Source organism: Arctopsyche grandis, chromosome 12 (assembly GCF_051622035.1).
Source record: "Arctopsyche grandis isolate Sample6627 chromosome 12, ASM5162203v2, whole genome shotgun sequence".
NCBI classification, from domain to species: Eukaryota; Metazoa; Arthropoda; class Insecta; order Trichoptera; family Hydropsychidae; genus Arctopsyche; species Arctopsyche grandis.
In genome coordinates this window covers 24,751,895-24,774,940 of record NC_135366.1, presented here as the reverse complement: position 1 = coordinate 24,774,940, position 23,046 = coordinate 24,751,895, and the positions used below count along the sequence as shown (strand labels likewise).

At 36.1% G+C, this 23,046-nt stretch overlaps 1 protein-coding gene across 1 annotated transcript; it reads right to left on the bottom strand.

Annotated features, from left to right (window-relative positions):
* Nucleotides 1-43: 43 nt before the first annotated feature.
* On the bottom strand, nucleotides 44-22,948 carry Slik (Sterile20-like kinase). The gene is made up of 24 exons (XM_077442039.1): nucleotides 22,549-22,948; nucleotides 18,315-18,760; nucleotides 16,176-16,349; nucleotides 14,203-14,401; nucleotides 13,991-14,121; nucleotides 13,730-13,909; nucleotides 13,502-13,645; nucleotides 12,298-12,382; nucleotides 12,142-12,218; nucleotides 11,285-12,067; nucleotides 11,004-11,165; nucleotides 10,762-10,927; nucleotides 10,454-10,681; nucleotides 10,257-10,371; nucleotides 10,066-10,180; nucleotides 9,853-9,986; nucleotides 9,672-9,774; nucleotides 9,439-9,596; nucleotides 3,074-3,281; nucleotides 2,778-2,981; nucleotides 2,542-2,696; nucleotides 2,293-2,464; nucleotides 1,976-2,215; nucleotides 44-1,242 (listed from the first exon to the last, which is right to left on the bottom strand). Exons 2-24 carry the CDS (start codon nucleotides 18,477-18,479, stop codon nucleotides 451-453), a joined length of 4,890 nt encoding a protein of 1,629 aa, XP_077298165.1. The 5' UTR covers nucleotides 18,480-18,760; nucleotides 22,549-22,948; the 3' UTR covers nucleotides 44-450.
* Nucleotides 22,949-23,046: the final 98 nt, after the last annotated feature.

Below are 23,046 nucleotides of genomic sequence, written 5' to 3'. Positions count from 1 at the left end.
TTCATATACAAAGGCACTATGAAGCTTCACATTTTTTTTTTTTAATTTCATTATGATATAATAATTGTACATAAATAGTGTAATGCTTATTTACTTCATAGTCGTATCTCAGGTAGCAAATTTATACCAATAGTGAAATCGTGTATATCTTCACAATGCCTCGGTAGATGAACTTATGACCAAATAATACACGTAACGGACACAAGAGTCACCTTTTCATACTCGGCTACGATACACAACGAACGTGTGAAACAACATCACAAAGAATATATAAAATGCCAATCATACAAGACGATACGAGGTGGGTGTGTTTTTGCGTCAATACAGTGAGTGTGGACACAATGACAATCTTGGATACAAAAATATACCACCTAATAAAAAAAAAACACTACGGACACGTATAATAGTGAAAAAATTTTACTAGAACCTATTCAAAGTGGATACGGACAGCTAAGCGGCCGAATCGTCGAGATTGTTAGATTTGACTTCCGATTTGGTTATATCGACGACGGTCGAATGTCTCGAAGTGCCCCAGTTGCTCTTTTGCACTTCGGGCGTCTGCGGCAACAGTATCACCGAAGGTCCGTCCACGGACGTGTCGACGACGTCCGAAGCTATCGACTTGGTGGTGGACCGACGGCCCGTGACGTCGTCGCCAAAATAAGTCTCCTCGATATTGTGCGACTTGTTTTCGTTGATGTTAATAACGACGGACATCAATTTTTCGTTTTGATCCGACTTGTTAATATCGTCGTAGGCCTCGATGAACTTGCTCTTGCGATTGGCATTGTTGTGCTTGTCTTTGTCGCGGGATTGTGTTTCCTTGTTGGAGACATCGTCTCCAAAGGCCATAATGGGTGTGGTTTTTTTAGTGTCAGCGACCGCTCCCGAGAACAGGGACATTCTGGAGCGGGAGGACACTTTGGGCGTTTCTCTGCCCGCTTTGTGCGTCAGGAACACCTCGTCGGGTATTTCCGTGGCGAGGGCCGAGTCGGGGCTAATGCTACGTCTGCGCGAGCCGCTCAAGACCGTGCTGGTCGAGTCGCGAGGCGACTGCAAGTAGAGTGTGGTGCGCGATCGTGTCAGAGTACCCAAGATTGATTGTCTAGGCCGAGGAGTGAGCATAAAGGAAAGGACGTTTCTAGGCCACTCGAATTCGAGGTATGTCGACTTGTCCTCAATAAAACAGTTGAATTTGGACTCGTGTTGTTTCAGTTGGTCTTCGAAATTCACCAATACTTCCTATATTAGATTAAGTAATAATATGAGTAAGTTAATAAGAAGGGCGGAGAAAATAAATTAATAGAAACAAATGGACGACCAACATAATGCGTTTTAAAATACAGAGAATGTTATAAATCTTTTACTTTTGTATTAAAAAATACATTACGTTGACCAATAAAAGAGTTATCGAAAGTATAGACGAAAACCTCAAGAAATCAAAAAAACTTCATGCAAAACATTAAATTAGTTAATCACACATGAAAATAACAACAAACTAAAATGAAAAAAAAAAAAGTAATATTTACAATTTCAATTTAAAAAATTTTCTTAATATATAATATATGTATGTATAAAATATATTAAAATCACCAACTTCCATCATTATGAAGATTAAATAATACTGATGCCGTCACGATGAGTGAAACAGGCCTGCTTCCAGTTAATGAAACATGTTAAATTAGACTCATCTCACCAGATTATTATGATGTAATTACGTTTATGATGCAAAAGGAATGAGTCAGTGTGGCTTGAGTTTGATTTAGTCCTAGAAACAGGTCTGTTATAATTGTAAATATCATTCCATCGCAACAGCTTTAATAATACCCATTAAATGAACATAACCCTTGCCAAATAAACTACTAAAATACTTCACCCTGAGAACATTATTGTTCCAAAAAACGTTAATTATTTCAAACCTACTAATTAGAAATGATTTAAAAAAATCATAATTTATAGAGACTGCAAAGCATACCTGCTTCCTCGGTGCCAACTGAGAACGCCACTCCCGTAATTCGGCAGCGTAACGCTCTTCGAGGGACCGGATCTTGGCCGCTTCGTGTCCCATCAAGGCACGACGTTTTTCATTCTGAAGTTGTTCCAGCTCCCTGAGGGCACTCTCGCCGGCAGCTCGCGACTCTTCTCTTTGTCTATCCTGCTTTATAGTAAGTCGTTGCTGTTCAGCTCTATATCTTTTCTTTTCATTTTCTTGGAACTGGAGGGAACGAAAAAAGCTCAATAAAAAACCATTCGAAACACTTTTCATTAACTTATTCATACAACAAAATTTACTTTTTTAAGTCTATCTCTTTCTTCTTCCGGATCACCAGGAGTCAAACTAATACGAAGGCTCTCTCTAAACATCATCTCTCTGGCTTTCATTTCGGTGCGAATCCTCTTCGGAAGCGACCGTTTTTCCAAAGCCTGTCCTTTCACCAACTCTTCCTCTTTGCGTTGATTCATTCTTTGAATAATAAAAATCATTAAGATACATTTCCGAATACAATTCTATAAAAAAAAACGTAAAAAAGCGCAAGTTACCTTTTAATCTGCTCTAATTCTTTATCGTGTCTCACAAGCATTTGATGCCTCTGTAAGAAGAAAACGTCCTTCAGTTGTCTCTTTGTGAGCTGGAATTTTTCATGGATTTGTTTCTCTTCAAGTTCCCATAATGCTGCCTCTCTAGTCCTCATAAGCTGAAAGATTAAATTTGAAAATAAACCGAGAAATTCGCACAAAAACTTATCTCAATCAATACGGTTTAAAATAATACAAACCTGTTGCTTTTGTTGAAGGTATTGACGATCAGCTAACGCTTGTCGGTCACGGTGAGAATCCTGCAAACGAGCTAAATACAACTCCTGTGTCGACGCTAATTGTTGTAGAAACACTCGTTCTCTTTCTTCTTGTTCGGCATCAAGCCTTTGTTTGTCGGCTCGGAATGCTTCTTTTCGTCTCTCTTTAGGCAAAAGTTCTACTTCCTAGTTAAATAAAAAAATTAAAAATCAGTCAAAACTTCATTCTGGAGATACACATACATATACACACTGTAAAATATCAATTTCAAGTATACCTGTTTGAGAAGTCTCATCTCCTGTTTGAGGCCATCACGGAAGTGCTTCATTTCGCGTTCTTGTTCAGCACGCAGCCTTCGCGCAGCAGCTCTTAAGTCAGTCTCCTGTAGCTGAGCAGCACGTTCGACTGTTGTCCGTTGCTGTCTAGACAGAGAATCTGCATCGGCTTCATGGGCACGACCCAAAGCTTGAAGTTCATGTTCAAACCTAACACAAAATAATACAATCATGTAATAAAAACATCATCGTACATAAAAAAATGATCAAAAACAAAAAAAAAAATTCGGGTGTGACCAACCCATGACTTTATCTATATAATTGAGGAATATAAGAAGGTTACAAAACAAAATTCGATATTGAACTGATGACTATGATAGTGATACAAATTGAGCGCAAATGTATGGAAACTTGCACAAAACAAAAGTTCTACTTCCGGTTGTCAGATTTTGTTCAAATTTTTTTTATTACCAAAAATCACTACTCATTAAATATCAAGAAAATAAAAATAATTTTACAGGTCAAAATAAAATAATGAAATATTGTTTTAAAAAAAAATACTACTTCCGGTTAACAAATTCTAACCAAAAGCCTACCAGCTCTAATTTAGTACATAAAAAATAGAAATATAAATTTTCAGCTTAATACGTTCAGGGGTGTGGACAGAGTAGTGGGCACAACATTTTTGACCTTTCTACGAGGAAAAAAATCCCACTTCCGGTTTATTAAATTAAGTGATTTTTTTTTATTTTTACTTAAAATTACTATTTTTATTATACACAATAAATATCAAGAAGCTTAAAACAATTTAAAAGGTCAAAATAAAATAATTGAAAAATAATGAATTATTGTTTTAAAAAAAAATACTACTTCCGGTTTACGAATTCTGACCAAAACCCTACCAGCTCTAAGTTAGTACATAAAGGATAGAAATATAAATTTTCAGCTAAATACGTTCAGGGGTGTGGACAGAGTAGTGGGCACAACATTTTTGACCTTCCTACGAGAAAAAAAATCCCACTTCCGGTTCATTAAATTAAGTGTTTTTTTTTTTATTTTTACTTAAAATCACTATTTTTATCATACACAATAAATATCAAGAAGCTTAAAATAATTTAAAAGGTCAAAATAAAACAATGAAAAAATAATGAAAAATTGTTTTAAAAAAAAAAAACTACTTCCGGCTTACGAATTCTGACCAAAACCCTACCAGCTCTAAGTTAGTACATAAAGGATAGAAATATAAATTTTCAGCTAAATACGTTCAGGGGTGTGGACAGAGTAGTGGGCACAACATTTTTGACCTTCCTACGAGAAAAAAAATCCCACTTCCGGTTCATTAAATTAAGTGTTTTTTTTTTTATTTTTACTTAAAATCACTATTTTTATCATACACAATAAATATCAAGAAGCTTAAAATAATTTAAAAGGTCAAAATAAAACAATGAAAAAATAATTAAAAATTGTTTTAAAAAAAAAAACTACTTCCGGCTTACGAATTCTGACCAAAACCCTACCAGCTCTAAGTTAGTACATAAAGGATAGAAATATAAATTTTCAGCTAAATACGTTCAGGGGTGTGGACAGAGTAGTGGGCACAACATTTTTGACCTTCCTACGAGAAAAAAAATCCCACTTCCGGTTCATTAAATTAAGTGTTTTTTTTTTATTTTTACTTAAAATCACTATTTTTATCATACACAATAAATATCAAGAAGCTTAAAATAATTTAAAAGGTCAAAATAAAACAATGAAAAAATAATGAAAAATTGTTTTAAAAAAAAAAAACTACTTCCGGCTTACGAATTCTGACCAAAACCCTACCAGCTCTAAGTTAGTACATAAAGGATAGAAATATAAATTTTCAGCTAAATACGTTCAGGGGTGTGGACAGAGTAGTGGGCACAACATTTTTGACCTTCCTACGAGAAAAAAAATCCCACTTCCGGTTCATTAAATTAAGTGTTTTTTTTTTATTTTTACTTAAAATCACTATTTTTATCATACACAATAAATATCAAGAAGCTTAAAATAATTTAAAAGGTCAAAATAAAACAATGAAAAAATAATGAAAAATTGTTTTAAAAAAAAAAAACTACTTCCGGCTTACGAATTCTGACCAAAACCCTACCAGCTCTAAGTTAGTACATAAAGGATAGAAATATAAATTTTCAGCTAAATACGTTCAGGGGTGTGGACAGAGTAGTGGGCACAACATTTTTGACCTTCCTACGAGAAAAAAAATCCCACTTCCGGTTCATTAAATTAAGTGTTTTTTTTTTTATTTTTACTTAAAATCACTATTTTTATCATACACAATAAAAATCAAGAAGCTTAAAATAATTTAAAAGGTCAAAATAAAACAATGAAAAAATAATGAAAAATTGTTTTAAAAAAAAAAAAACTACTTCCGGCTTACGAATTCTGACCAAAACCCTACCAGCTCTAAGTTAGTACATAAAGGATAGAAATATAAATTTTCAGCTAAATACGTTCAGGGGTGTGGACAGAGTAGTGGGCACAACATTTTTGACCTTCCTACGAGAAAAAAAATCCCACTTCCGGTTCATTAAATTAAGTGTTTTTTTTTTTATTTTTACTTAAAATCACTATTTTTATCATACACAATAAATATCAAGAAGCTTAAAATAATTTAAAAGGTCAAAATAAAACAATGAAAAAATAATGAAAAATTGTTTTAAAAAAAAAAAAACTACTTCCGGCTTACGAATTCTGACCGAAACCCTACCAGCTCTAAGTTAGTACATAAAGGATAGAAATATAAATTTTCAGCTAAATACGTTCAGGGGTGTGGACAGAGTAGTGGGCACAACATTTTTGACCTTCCTACGAGAAAAAAAATCCCACTTCCGGTTCATTAAATTAAGTGTTTTTTTTTTATTTTTACTTAAAATCACTATTTTTATCATACACAATAAATATCAAGAAGCTTAAAATAATTTAAAAGGTCAAAATAAAACAATGAAAAAATAATGAAAAATTGTTTTAAAAAAAAAAAACTACTTCCGGCTTACGAATTCTGACCAAAACCCTACCAGCTCTAAGTTAGTACATAAAGGATAGAAATATAAATTTTCAGCTAAATACGTTCAGGGGTGTGGACAGAGTAGTGGGCACAACATTTTTGACCTTCCTACGAGAAAAAAAATCCCACTTCCGGTTCATTAAATTAAGTGTTTTTTTTTTATTTTTACTTAAAATCACTATTTTTATCATACACAATAAATATCAAGAAGCTTAAAATAATTTAAAAGGTCAAAATAAAACAATGAAAAAATAATGAAAAATTGTTTTAAAAAAAAAAAACTACTTCCGGCTTACGAATTCTGACCAAAACCCTACCAGCTCTAAGTTAGTACATAAAGGATAGAAATATAAATTTTCAGCTAAATACGTTCAGGGGTGTGGACAGAGTAGTGGGCACAACATTTTTGACCTTCCTACGAGAAAAAAAATCCCACTTCCGGTTCATTAAATTAAGTGTTTTTTTTTTATTTTTACTTAAAATCACTATTTTTATCATACACAATAAATATCAAGAAGCTTAAAATAATTTAAAAGGTCAAAATAAAACAATGAAAAAATAATGAAAAATTGTTTTAAAAAAAAAAAACTACTTCCGGCTTACGAATTCTGACCAAAACCCTACCAGCTCTAAGTTAGTACATAAAGGATAGAAATATAAATTTTCAGCTAAATACGTTCAGGGGTGTGGACAGAGTAGTGGGCACAACATTTTTGACCTTCCTACGAGAAAAAAAATCCCACTTCCGGTTCATTAAATTAAGTGTTTTTTTTTTTATTTTTACTTAAAATCACTATTTTTATCATACACAATAAATATCAAGAAGCTTAAAATAATTTAAAAGGTCAAAATAAAACAATGAAAAAATAATGAAAAATTGTTTTAAAAAAAAAAACTACTTCCGGCTTACGAATTCTGACCAAAACCCTACCAGCTCTAAGTTAGTACATAAAGGATAGAAATATAAATTTTCAGCTAAATACGTTCAGGGGTGTGGACAGAGTAGTGGGCACAACATTTTTGACCTTCCTACGAGAAAAAAAATCCCACTTCCGGTTCATTAAATTAAGTGTTTTTTTTTTTATTTTTACTTAAAATCACTATTTTTATCATACACAATAAATATCAAGAAGCTTAAAATAATTTAAAAGGTCAAAATAAAACAATGAAAAAATAATGAAAAATTGTTTTAAAAAAAAAAAAACTACTTCCGGCTTACGAATTCTGACCGAAACCCTACCAGCTCTAAGTTAGTACATAAAGGATAGAAATATAAATTTTCAGCTAAATACGTTCAGGGGTGTGGACAGAGTAGTGGGCACAACATTTTTGACCTTCCTACGAGAAAAAAAATCCCACTTCCGGTTCATTAAATTAAGTGTTTTTTTTTTTATTTTTACTTAAAATCACTATTTTTATCATACACAATAAATATCAAGAAGCTTAAAATAATTTAAAAGGTCAAAATAAAACAATGAAAAAATAATGAAAAATTGTTTTAAAAAAAAAAACTACTTCCGGCTTACGAATTCTGACCAAAACCCTACCAGCTCTAAGTTAGTACATAAAGGATAGAAATATAAATTTTCAGCTAAATACGTTCAGGGGTGTGGACAGAGTAGTGGGCACAACATTTTTGACCTTCCTACGAGAAAAAAAATCCCACTTCCGGTTCATTAAATTAAGTGTTTTTTTTTTTATTTTTACTTAAAATCACTATTTTTATCATACACAATAAATATCAAGAAGCTTAAAATAATTTAAAAGGTCAAAATAAAACAATGAAAAAATAATGAAAAATTGTTTTAAAAAAAAAAAAACTACTTCCGGCTTACGAATTCTGACCGAAACCCTACCAGCTCTAAGTTAGTACATAAAGGATAGAAATATAAATTTTCAGCTAAATACGTTCAGGGGTGTGGACAGAGTAGTGGGCACAACATTTTTGACCTTCCTACGAGAAAAAAAATCCCACTTCCGGTTCATTAAATTAAGTGTTTTTTTTTTATTTTTACTTAAAATCACTATTTTTATCATACACAATAAATATCAAGAAGCTTAAAATAATTTAAAAGGTCAAAATAAAACAATGAAAAAATAATGAAAAATTGTTTTAAAAAAAAAAAACTACTTCCGGCTTACGAATTCTGACCAAAACCCTACCAGCTCTAAGTTAGTACATAAAGGATAGAAATATAAATTTTCAGCTAAATACGTTCAGGGGTGTGGACAGAGTAGTGGGCACAACATTTTTGACCTTCCTACGAGAAAAAAAATCCCACTTCCGGTTCATTAAATTAAGTGTTTTTTTTTTTTATTTTTACTTAAAATCACTATTTTTATCATACACAATAAATATCAAGAAGCTTAAAATAATTTAAAAGGTCAAAATAAAACAATGAAAAAATAATGAAGAATTGTTTTAAAAAAAAAAAACTACTTCCGGCTTACGAATTCTGACCAAAACCCTACCAGCTCTAAGTTAGTACATAAAGGATAGAAATATAAATTTTCAGCTTAATACGTTCAGGGGTGTGGACAGAGTAGTGGGCACAACATATTCGACCTTTCTAAGAGAAAAAATCCCACTTCCGGTTTATAAAATATAATAATATTTTTTTATTTTCATCAAATTGATACAAGAATTATACTTGAATTTTTTTGTGACGAACACACATGTTTAAGGGGTCGAAAAAAATAGTGGAAGAAAAATCGAACATGAGTAAACTGCTACTTCCGGTTGACGGATGCTAACTAAATTTTATAATTAACTTGGTATTAAACTTAAACTTCTAGATATGAAATTTCAGTTCAATAAACCAAAAGGTTTCTGAAAAAAACATAAAAAACTTCGATTCTCTAGAGTAAAAGTACTGCTTCCGGTTCAGATAGAAATATTTAAAAAATATGAGGTTATAAAAATTATTATTTGTACTATATTTAAAAAAAATTCAGTCCGATTCAGTTAGTGGTTTGGGAGATAATTGAATTCAAAAACTTAAAAAAAGAGGACACCTATAAGTCGAGGTACCATTTCCGGTCAACTTAAAAATTTGAAAAAAATTTACGTCGTGTCGATAAAAATTTCAGTAACCGATACTAAGTTTCAGTTCGATAGGACTTACGGTGTTAAAAATATCCCCAAAATACACACCCACACAGACACACACACAAACACACACATTTATTCTAGATCATGAAAACGTGATCAGTGATCGATTCTGAGTTCAAATCAGTCAAAATCTCGAGTTCGAATTTTCGCATGATCACAAAACTTCATCTATTGTTACTACGTACATAGATAAAGTAACAACAACAAACCTCTTATCTTGTTGATCTCTCAAAGCGGCTTCCTTATTCGAAAGATCAGAGAACTGCTTCTGTTCTTGCTTTTGAAGCATTTTCAATTCGCGCAACTCTTGCTTGCGAAGAGCGTGATCATCATATGTTCTACCATTTTCTTCATCGCCCCAGATAACCTATAAACGAAAATTTAAATTTATTTATTTCTAAATCAATGCATATACAATCGAAATCTAAACCAAAAAACCCACCTTTGACGTAGTAGTAGTAACGATAACACCATCGATTTCAAATTTACGTGTTCTTTTACGAGTCTTCTTTTTAAGGTTGGCCATTTGGATGTCTTCCTTTGATCTAAAATTAAAAAAAAAGTCAATAAAACAATTCAAACAAGTACATATACATATATATATACTAGAAGAATATATTAACCTTTGTATTCTATTAGCGGCAGGATGTTCTTTCCTTCTGAGGACAACTGGAGCGTCACCAGTAGCTGGAGTTCCATCAGCATTTGTTCCCGAACTAGATATAGCATTATTCTTTCCATTAGAACCACGTGAATCCTATAAATGCCACACATTATTAACATAAACGTAATAAATTACATTTAGAAAATAAAATCAATATTGATTAACAACGCACTTGACTAATAGTAGTGGATATGCTTTCAGCGTCAGAACGGTCGATTATATTATTTTTGGGCGGTGTCAAATGACCTCCAGAAGATGATCTAATAGAACCACTTTCCGAATGTGATCTGCCAAATAAATAAAAAAAAAATTAAATCCAAACAATACCAAACTACAACAACAAACACAAACTGATATGCAAACCTTGAATCGGGCGTGTGAGAACTGTCAGGAGAGACACGAATACCGTCTGATATTCTACCGTTGACAAGCTTATCGCGACCGCCCCATGAACCGTTACCAACAGACGATTGAGAACCTGTACAATAATAAAAAAAAATCAATTAAAATAAAATATACTTTTAAAAACAACAAAAATTCATACATAAAATCACACATACCGTCGACGACAATGTGAGTAGCACCCGGTTGCGATCCCGAGGAATCCTTAACTCGCACTCGTGTCTCACCCACGGTTACAACTGAAACGTGACTGGTATCCTGAAGCGGGTTCGTTGCATTAGCACTGTCATCGAAGACTCCAGAGTCTCCGATGACGGATGTCGAACTGTTGTCGGCCGGCGACACGATCAAAACCTCGCTGCTGTCCAATCTACGGACGGCGCGACCTGGAAACAGCCAAAGACGATCGGTGAAAACCTACACGACTCGTACAAAACAAAAGGAAATAATAATGGCCGCAACATACCGGCAGTGCTGGTATCGAGAGAGTCGAGCGACGGGAAGCAGTCGTCGTCGCTACTGGCCGGAGAACTTATTTGCGTGGTTTTATTGGTGTCGTTGGCAACAATCACGACTTGCTCTTGCGAATCCGTGCTATGACCCGATGTGATGGTCACAGCCCCTGGCGGAACCTGAAAATGTTATCGACGGTCAGTATTGTGTGTTGACGTATTTGATGTTGTCATTTTAGTGCGGAATAAAAATAACCTTGCGGCTATCCATTAGGATGGGAGGATGTGTAGTGACTACAGTAACTTGACTAACGTTACTAGCGAGACTGTTTGAAGGGTCTTGCTGGGTGGCTCCGATGGTAATGGTGGACGTGTTTAATGAAGGGCCGATCTCGATAGAGCTCGTTTCCTGCATATCCTAAAGAAAAAATCATACATTATATTTTGTCTAATGTTAGTACATCAGAATCATTCTACGAGGAATAATCTTCCCCACAAATATTTGATAGTTGAAGACATTCGTATTGTAAATAATACCTTTAATACATCTTGTGTAGCTTTCGACGGTGCTATTTTCGGCGCTGGAGGTTTGCCGTTGTTTCTGATTGGTATGATTCGACCGGTTCGTTCGTCGCGAATCTCGACGACAACTTGCGAATTGACACGCGTTAAACCTCTAGAACTGCTGCCGCTACTGCTGCTGCTGTTGTTGCTACTATTCCTAGAGCTGATCATAACATCGGCTGAGCTCTTCCTGTGATCCATTTTCTTGTCGTATATTTCCTTTTTATTACTACTGTCGACGCTTATGTTTTCCGCCGACGAGTATTTGATGAGCTTATCGTTTATCGACGTTGTGTGATTCGCGTCGGCTTTCGTCTTTCTCTTCTCCGACGCGAGTATTTCGGCCTCGGCGCAGACTTGGTCTACGAGCATCTTGCTGTTCGCTTGGGTGTCCGTGTGTGAGTGTCTTCGGTCTTTCACTTCGTTCTTTTTGGTGACTGCTGGTGGTTTGACCTCGATTAGTTTTTTCGTTTGGGTGTCCGGTGACGCGGGTGCTGGTTTGGGCGGCTGCGGCGCCGGACTCTTTGTGGATTCTTGAACGGGGGTTTGGCTAGGCGTGGGCGGCGGCACCACCGGGATGGTTTCCGTTGGAGGGGGAGGACGTTGGATGGTGGTTTCTGCGATTTCGCTAGGTGTGGGGGGGATTTGATTTGAAATGGGTGGAGGTGGAGCTGGACCTTTTTCTCTTTCGGGCGAAGATGGAGTGCTCACGATTGAAGGAGGACGAGGTGCAGGACCCTTTTCTTTTTTCGGCGCCTATCAAAAAAACAAAGATTATAAATAAACATGGCAATGAAAGCAAACAACACCAAAATGAAAAATATAAACACCTGTTTTTTGTCGGATGTGGGTGGGGGTTGAGTCGAAGTAGTTGATGAGGCATCACCCACAGCCTCCGACTCTCCAGCTGTAATTTTAATATAAACATTATTATAACAACCAAATAAATATCATCCAAGTATCGTTTGATGACAACGTCACTATACCTTTGACTTCGGTGGCTGTGTCACCCGAGCGGACAGACGTGGAGTCATCTTCTATCTCCAGCGGAAGCTGCGAGCTGCGATGCTCCTAAAAGATCAGACACACCGATTAAGAATGGTATATAAATGAATCCGACCGAGTACGAAAGTCTACAAATATCCACACAAAACTCTCGATGATACCTTCGACACACCAAGATGTGCGGGACGCTGCTCGGAATCGCAGCATGCGTGATGCAGAAAAATATTATATGAAGGTTAGGTGTTAGTAAAAGCGTCAAAGAAAAGCAATAATTAATCTATGCGTTCTAAAACATACTTCGCAATTCAAAATAACTAAGCATTTCATTTGTACGGTTCAAAATTTAAACAAGCTTAAAGCGATTTTAATCATATGGAGCTCGTATACTAACCAATTCTTTGATATTGTCCCTTATTAAATTTTTTACTCTGTCTTTTACTTCCAGATCTTTGATTTTTATACTACGTTCATTGTTATCGTCGTAAGTGTGTTAAAAGATATGTTAGAAGGAAAGCGTGAAAAAAGCAAAAAACAAGTGTTTGTTAGTAATTAGTGTCATACGATATTTTCAAAATAATACCTGAAATACATATTCATGTAAATACAATTTTTTTAATTCTACATATTGGTTTGTTCAACCTTTAAAATATTTTAAAACTTAAATACGATATAATTCTGCATAAAGAAGCCAACCGATATAAAAATTCCAGTTTAAGATTGTTTTCTTGAACAAATATGACTTCTAAATTTACGATATGAATTTCAATATTCAAGAAATTTCGACATTCGAAATTCGATCTACAATATAGATTGGATCCTTAATGAAAAACTACGCAAATTAAAAACAAACCAATATTTAAACGACAAAATCTACCTATTTCAATCTACTCATTCGTAGATAATATTCAAATAGCAAAACAGACCCATTTCATCAGCTAATAGCCCATCATATCACAAAATACAAAAGCCTTCCGTACGATCGGCAAACAAATATTGAAATTAGTGAAATCCAACAACTCTACAAATAGACCTTCTTAACTGACGGCCTCATATAAACTACCTTCAAAATAGATATATTTCTAATTACAAGAAACACACACACACACACACACACACACACTATTAATGAAAACAAATACAAGCTATATATAGTATACAATATTTCAAATAAATATAATGACAAACCTCAGTTTCGTCATCCAAAAGCTCCTCTTCGACGACTTCCGCGCGATATTCAAGAAGCAAATCCCTCAAAGGCTTAGAGTCCAGCTCTCCGGAGACGAACGGATGCTTCAACAAATCGTCGGCGACCGGTCTCTGTTGAGGATCCTATCGACAAGCCAAAGACTTAATAATACAGAAAAAACTACAATTCACACAATCTACGACGTTATCAATTCACACGAGACTCACTTTAACGAGGGCTTTAGCGACAAAGTCGTTGAAATTATGCGACCATCTGGCAGGCTGTTCGAGCGTCGGCGGATCGGACTTTTGTATCTTCAACAACACTCTCATGGGAGTCATCTCGTGATTGGGCGGCTCCATTTGCGCTAATTCGATTAAAGTAATACCTAAAGACCATATATCTACCTGTTGACAAATTGAATAAAACATCAGCACATACATACATATACAACCAACATCGAAGTGAATCAACCATCAAAAACAAACCTTAAAATCGTAAGGATTGTCACGGAAAGTCTCGCAAAGCACAACTTCGGGAGCCATCCAATACGGCGTGCCGATGAACGTGTCGTGTTTCTGCAGCGTCGATTTATTTTTCGCCGACACGCCAAAATCAGCTGTGAAGAAATTCATAGGCGAATATTAAAAAAACAATTTGCCAACGGTATGTAATTTATTTCGATCAACAATATACATACCGAGTTTGACGCCCCCGGTCATCGTCAGGAGTACGTTTCCCGCTTTAAGATCGCGATGTATCACTTTGGCAGAATGGAGGAAAGCGAGACCACGACACATTTGCTGACACACATAAGCGATTTGGGTTTCGCTCAGTCCTTTTTCTAATTCGGCCATCACCGAGTCTAATGCACCGCCATCGCAATATTCAATAAGCATCTACAATACGAGATTACGTACATCATGTAATTAAATATAAAACATTGTGAATCGAACTTAAACATTCGATTTTAAAAAAACACTCTGTGTGAGTATATTATTGGTACAGTAAATTACATGTGTGAGTAATACATATGAGATTACGTAGTGGTAGGCTTGAATAAGATACGAATTCTTTTGAAATGAGCTGTTACCGGAAGATAGTAGAGAACGAAACTGTCCTCCAGCTGCTTCATCAAAAGAGAGAGAGAAAGCGCTGAAAAATGACATATTTTGGCAACTTTATTCGTAGGCCCCAAGTATCGCCTTTTACAGACAATAATGGATGGGAAAGTAGAAGGCAAACGGTGGCTTAGGAGAAGGAGACTCTCATGGTTCTGGAACATCAGATCATGGATGTAACTTTGACTCGAAAAATTGAAGCAAGGGCTATAAATAATATCTGCCGATGGTAGTTTGAACACGGATTTGGCATGAGAAGAAGAGTACACTATTGACGAATTGGCATGGCGAAAAGCTCAATGTCGAAATTTGGAAAGATCGAGGTATCACCGTGTCCATGAAAATGAGTCTCATCCAAGCTTTGGTCTTCCCCGTATATTTATTCGGAGTGGAGACATGGACGTTGCGAGCCCAACTAGGCAGAGAATAGACGAATAGATGCTTAGAATCGCTTGGACAGCGAGAAGAACCAATTCCTCGGAATACGGAACACTTGGCATGTGAGTTCTCGTTAGTATGATAGACTTTTCGGCTGCCAGATGTTCCATTATAGAGATTTTAATGATTTTTGGGCGAGCACTTTGTGGGAGATAATTTAATAACACAGAGCAACAAAAAAATCACGTTTTCGAGTTACCAGAGCGGAGACTAACCGATTTTTACTAACTTTGACCTACCGAATTCGAATATGATAATGATTTATGTTGGTTGGTGATCGTTTACGTAATTATAAGTATTTTAAAGCAATGAAATATCACAATCAATGGGAAAAACATCTGACTATTGATTCCAATACTCACTTTGAGCACTGCAATACTAGATTTTGAGTTAAAGGCCGCAAAAGCCAAAAAACTGTAAAAATCGCACATTTTTTTAAACCATCATATCTCGTGAACGATCACTAACCAACAAAAATCAATATCATATTCGAATTCAGCGGGTCAATCTTAGTAAAGATTGGTTAGTCTCCGCTCTGGTAATTTTTATTGTTGCTCAGTGTAATCACTGAACCATCTTAGACGAGACCAGGACAGCCTAGAAAAATTGATCATTCTAGGAAGTTTTGAAGCCAGCTCCCTAACAATATGGAGTGAAAAGTTCAAGACTCCCACTTAGAAAACTGTAATTCAGTCATCGCAGGATGTCGAGAGAGTCGGAGGACCACGGTGGAAGTCAGAAGACGGAAAATTCACAACCCTCAGACATGAGGAAAACATCGGGAAAGTACACTATCGGTACAGCGAATTTGGACGACACACACACGACGTAATTTTCAAATAACCCAAAAAAAAAACAAACACTAAACAAATGCACTGAGATTATTTTAATTGAACTACATGTTCATAAGTGCGGTCTATATTAGCATTGACAATCGGTGTGAAGCTCCATATTCTCATAATGAATGTAATTGAACGTAGAATACAGCACCATAAGCCCATCAATCATAAATCATTGTATGCGCAATTCCACCACTACATATATAACCGCAATCAACGATTCTGAATCAAATCGGTATCTTTGCACGTTGGATTGATCCGTTGAAAATATTTACCCATAATTTTTGGTCAATAAAAAAGGCCTCGTGGAGCTCCACCACATTGGGATGTTTACATTCACTAAGAATATCAATCTCGATCATAAAATCGGCCAAGTCGTCTTCGCCTTCGAGAAGACACATCTTCGCGGCAGCCAGCTTTCCGTTGCTACGTCCTTGAGCTTTGTACACCTGAAAAAGACAATCAATCAGTACCGAAACTAGTATTTATTTTTAATTTATACCAGGAAGGCATAATTCATACAAGTATTATACAAAGTAAATGCATATCAATTAACATCCACAAAGACATCTATGGTCAAATTTGTAAATTTGCAAAAATTTTACTAGACTTTTCTATGTTTCACTTCGCTAACGATTCAGTATCTATTCCTACAGTCTTCCCGTCGTTTTGAAACTTTGCCATTTTGCGTGGTTTGGTCAACGATGGAAATTTAAATCGATTCTGATAGTTCGATGGTGAAAAACAATCGTAATAGACACATTTAAAAATGCAAACATTTTGAACATGATGATGTTTAGCGGTCAGTAACCTTATTTTTTGACTTTCCATCCACCCTCTCGTTTTGTCAGATTTTAATTGTTTAAACGCCTAGAACTGTATCTCATTATCTCTCATATATATTTTTACTTCACTAATAGGTTATATAATGAATGTTAAAATGTTTATATTATAATTAGATTTGTTTGTTTACAACTCTTTGATTGTGGCTGTTCTTCGAAGAGACCAATCTGCAATATTTTACGAGATTTATATTTTTATATACAAAACATAGAAAAGCCTAGTTTTTAAAATACTTTTTTTTAATATATACATTTTGTTTTATACGTTTTCAGTCAATTCAGCGAAATTTAGTAAATAAATTTTGCCAATTTGTTGGAACCGTTTTAAATTGAAAAACTCTGATGGGAAACGATCCATCGGGAGTCACAAATCTAAGGTCTGGCCAGTAGAAACCTGTAGGATTTAAACCTGTGGCCACTTTATTATGCTAACCTCTAGTATTTTCTGCTGGTTAAATAATATAAATAAATATACCAGGAAGGACTAACAGGTAACCCCAATACCCCTTCCTGTCCAGAAACATTGTACATTTGATACAAGTATTATATACGAAGTAAATACATATCAATTAACATCCACAGAGATATTTATGGCCAAATTTGTAAATTTTCAGCATTTTATACAAATCAGCGAAATTCGAGATTGCTAAAACCTCGAGATTTGCGAGAAAATGGGTAAGGTTGCCAATTTGTTGGAACAGTTTCAATGATAATCAGATACATTGACAAACTCTGATAGGAAACGATTGACCTGGAGTCACAAATCCAAAGTCTGGCCGGCAGAAACCAGTGGGATTTGAACCCGTGACCACAATGTTCGAAAGCACATATGCTAACCACTGGTTTACACTGCTGGTTAAAGATAAAAAAGAAGAAAAAACAAGTGGGTTCTTTTAGTTCACTTTTAACCCTTTGCCCGCGGCAATAAATATAGTGAACAAGCCCTGTACGCGGCACCCTTTTCGCGAATTCGGCAATCGAGTGTTCGACCTTAAATACAGATTTTAATATTTACTCAAGTAACCAGATATGTTAATTAACACATAAAGTATTATTTTAAACAATAAAATACATAATATATCTCGTAGTTTTGGATTAATTGTCAAATAATCATTCTTCATAATTGTATGAAGACGTGACGTCACTTAAACGATGTTTCAGTATAGTTCCAAAAAAAACTAATTTTTGACTGGTATAATTCATTTTAAGCAAATTGAATAGATGGCATTCAACTCTCAGTAATATATTCAACCAATTTTGACCAAAAAACAGTTGAAATAGGCGCATATAAGCCTCAAAATCCCGTGCAAAGTTCAGAAATTCTATGGAAGACAGCCGCGCTACAAACTTGTTGACCAAAGCTTCCATAGAAGCTGGCCGCGGGCAAACGGTTAAATTAACATGCCAATAGACAGGGTCACTGGAGTCACAAATCCAAGGTCTGGCCAGCAGAAACCAGTGGGATTTAAACCCGTGACCACTTTGTTCAAAGCATTGTATGCTAACCACCAATCCTTTCTGCCGGTTAAACAATACAAATAAATAAATATAAATCAGCAAGTCCGTTCGTACCTTTCCGAAAGCACCGTCTCCGAGCTCGCCGATCATCTCCCAGTACTCGTCGGGACTACAATCCATACGGATGTTGTTGAACACCCGTTTCTTCTTGGCATCGTTTCCACCGCCCCCCAAATGGAGCACTTTCTTAAGGTTCTTCAGATTGGTAAAGAACGACATTTTGGCACGACGTATCGAACACACTCACTACGATTAAAATTAAACACTACGGATAAAATTCTCCCGCATCACAGTTCCACGAACAGTCAAAACAAAATTTTTGTAACCGAGTTCAACACATTCAATACATTCACATATTTTCAACGTCTATATCTTATTCTTGACAAATAAAAACAATCGTTTCAAGAAAAAAAAAAGTCAATATAACATTCTTCGACTGAATTTGAAGCAACGCTCATCCGATATCTTCATGTTGCGGTTCAAATAGACTGTATTTGTATCTGTAACAAAAAAAACGCATATAAATATGTAAAACAAGAAACCTTTCAAGTGTGAAGAATCATACAAGGGCAAACGTTGATGTAACATTTCAAATATAGTTGTTAGTAATGAAATTTATAGTTTTGTCGATGAAAAAAAATTTGATACGAATCCATTCCCATATAAAAACAATGGCTCGGTGGTATCGCAATAATGCTGTTATTGAAAGCAATTTACATGTCGATCCGAGATAATCTCAACCTGTACTATTTTTATCGAACCTTTTGAATGGAATTCCACACTGCAGAAGATTTATTTATTTATTTTTTACATATATACCAGGAAGGCCTTACAGGTAGCCCCAATGCGTCTTTCTGGCCAATAACAAACATTGCAGCATTTTTTTTCTTATATACAAGTCGCTGAATTACGAGACACTGAAAAACTCGCAAATCAACGAGACATCTACGAATTGTACATAAATTTTATTGTACATTAATCAATCTCAAATAGTGGTGACATAGTAGGTAGGAAGGATATTTAGCCAATTTTACCGGGAACCGTTTCAACAATGAAATCGGAGAAAATTGACAAAAATCTGATAGGAAACGATCGACCTGTAGTCACAAATATCCAGGTCTGACCAGCAGCACTACAGAAAAATTCTTTTCAATCAAGATCAGCTCATGGGATCGAACCCGGCGCCTCTCGACGCTAAGCAGAAGCTTAACGACCGAGCTATGCTGCGTACAGTTACCCGAAATAAAATCACAATCATGTGAATTCCACAAAACGTACATTTTGAAATGCTAATACGTTACCCAACCACAAAAAAATAAATAAATACACACACACGATGAGTCAGACTTCGCACCTACAATTAACACTATCGAAGTAGACGCATATATTTCGAAGCCAGTAACTGATCTATAGTCAACGAGCGATTGAAATAATACATAAGTCATCGATAGGCACTCTAGAAATGTGTTTAGACTTTAAAAAAAAAGATAAAATCAATGTAAACAATACATGCGTACAGTATTAGTGCAAATATTTCAAAGATAGCGCTCGAGTATCTGATACGGAAGCGATAAGGTAGATATATATATATATATACGAAACGACGCGTATCTAATTAAAATTGTAAACTAAACAATGCCCAAATATTTAAACTATGACTTAACATACCAGTATGACAATTTTGATTCACCGATTTCAACAATTTTTTGCTCGTCTATATGCATGTGTTCAGTTTATTAATTTGAATACAATCAATGTTTGAATCACGGCCTCGTAATTCTTAATTATCTACACCGCCGGTTTAAATTTAAGCAGATTATTTAATATTTAATTGAAGCTATGACATCAGAGTACATACATTTACCATATAAAACTTTTCAGTGATAATTTTAACGACTGCTAAATATTTATATCGTTATAACTTAACGGATTTGACGTTTTGTATTGACAATCGATCTTTAGCTGAATCTAGTGTACTACTAATCATATTAGATAAGCTCGAATGTATTTGAAGCACCTAGCATTTAATTCAAGGTGATTCAAATAAAAGTATCTAAACACAAACATTTTATAAATATATGTATTTTTAGACTCATTTGCATCGATTAAAGGCATGAGCAGATTGACGTACAAAAAAGCCTTGTAAAAATGAACGTTTTCAAATTTGTCCTTGGATAATAAAATTGAATTTTTTTCCACTTATTTGTGTACCGTTATAAATGTCATCTTATTATTAGCGTTGAAAATATGTTTGACTTGCATTTTAGACGCTTTTTTTTTAAATGTATATAAAAAGATTACATATGCATAATCAAATTATAAAATCATTTTTGCAATTAAACATCCAGACTGATTAATTCAGTAGCTCAAAGAGACATTTGTACACAAATTGAAACGCTAAGGTCTCAAAAACAAATTAATTTGATGAAAAATACAGTCGAAAGAGTCTCTTGCTTTGAAAGACTGCAATGGGGAATAATTCTTGTTCAAAAAAACATCTACACTTAGAGAAACAAATCTCTATACGTTCGATATATATTGTATACAATATCATTGAAATCAGTTTATCAATTGACTCTTCAAAATCTACTATGGTATTCCTTCTCGTTTTGCTCAACTCTTAGCGTTGTGATAATTTCTGTCTGATCAGCCTAAACTTCTTCCGGTCCGATGATTCAATCAGATCTGACCATCATCTGTCTTTTCGTTCGTCTTTTTTCTTGACAAAGTGGGAAAGATCCTTTTTCTATTTGATGTGGAGTCAGTCTGAAATTGCCAGCTCTTATGTAAAGGACGGAGATGTTCATGGGTCTTGCGGTCCGTGGAATGCGCAATTTGCCTTTAGCTCCACATTTCAAAGGCATTCAATATCACTTTCTCTCTTTTTCAACATCCATGTCTTGACCCGATACAATGTAATGAGAATCATCAAAGATCGTACTAATATGTCCATATTTTAGTCAGACTGGTTGTCACCGATTTCGCCATTCCAATTTTTCGGCAGATTTCTGATTAGAATCCTACTCTCACGATCAAGGCATCCAAGCAAATAAAACAGTCGACTTCTTTGTAATCTTTTCAAGGATTGGACTTCATGAGAGACTTGGATCAATGATGAGGATCTCTAGATCCAGTTGTTTACCCTATATTTCTATTCTACAAAGTAGTTCAGCTGTTTCATCCTAGATTGCAGGTCATTGGCGTTGTGTCGTCTGTGAATCTTATACATATATGATATGGTTGAAGTATAATTAATATATCTTGACTAATTGGAATATATTCCATCTAACCTAAGTTTAAGTGTATTTTCAGATGTAATATATAAGAACTAGTTGGAATATATTCCGTCTAACCCACATAAGTTAATTCAAATGGCGAGCACCAGACAAGATGGTTTTCGGGAAACCGTCACTCGACTACTAAATTGAGTTGGAAAGTCACATTTTTTTTTGTGTTTCGAACACATTTTTAGCGAATTCAAAAGCATTCGCAAAAACATCAGACCTGTCAAAACTCAACTGTTACATTACAACTGACGCACATTGTTGAAAGTGTATTTGCGTTTGTAGATACACATAACTGTATTCGAATATGATTGACCTAAAACGCCAGTTGGAATACACATATGACAACTGAAAATAAACTTTGACTGTAACATACATATATATAAAAGTGTTTTTTTTTTTTTAAATATTACCCCCCCCCCCCCCGTACAAAAAAACTTCCATCACCGGTTGCGAAATTCCCATTAGAATCAACCCTGTTCGAAGATGAGTCAGATTTGACCTTTTGCCGACGTTTGACATTTGATTAATTGCATTGCATATGCTCAAGTGGGAAACGTTCACACATGACATATATATAACGCGAAGGAGGCGAGACTTGACATTGGTCGTAAAAAATGAGCACGAAACGGCCATATTTTGTTGCGATTTTTGAAAGTAGCTCAAGTCGGCGGATGACGTTTGACAAGCGCGCGGCCAATCAGACGACCCTGGAAGGTTGGAAGGTTGGAAGGTGGCGGACGAGGAGTCAGCTCGGAACGACCACTCGCAGAGGGAGGGGTGGGGTGTGGGGTGTGGAGTGTGGAGTGTGGGCCAAAACAGATCCGTTACGAAGACGCTCCTGGCAGGGGAGAGGAGGGGCAGAGGGAGAGCAGTGGGGGGGGTGACGTTGAGGGTAAACGTCAGACGGGCGAGGCGAGGCGAGGCGGGGTGTAGGTGTGGGGGTGGGGTGGGGTGGGGTGGGGGGGTGTGTGTGTGTGTATGAGTGGGTGTGGGTGTGGCACCTGTCTGCAGGCGGGCGGAGGCTTCCGCACTCGTCGAGGCGAGAGCGGCCGCGCTAGGAGCAGTCCGAAGTCAGGGGTCAGGGATTCGAGGCACGAGGTTCGCACTGACGTTGGCGTTGGCGTTGGCGTCGCGGTTGCCGTGGAAGAAGGTTGCCGCGGTGCCGGCTCTCGTCGCCGCTCCCGACCGCCATTAGCTCGGCGGATGTGGCCGACTGTCGAACGTCGAACGTCCAACGAGCGACGAGCGACGAGCGCTCGACCCTCGGTGTCGGGTGTCGGGTGAAAGAAAGCGACGCCGCTATACAGGCGTGTCTGTCTCTGTCTCGCTCGCACGCCGCAGCCGCAGCTCCGACTCGCGACCGCAACACCGACAACTCGTCCAAAGCCCCCGCTTCGTTACGACCATGTGCTGCTATCGTCCGTTGAGTGCGGCTTTCCAAACTATCAACGGTTCGGTGATTACTAGAGGTAGGATAGTCACAGTGCTATCCATTAAAT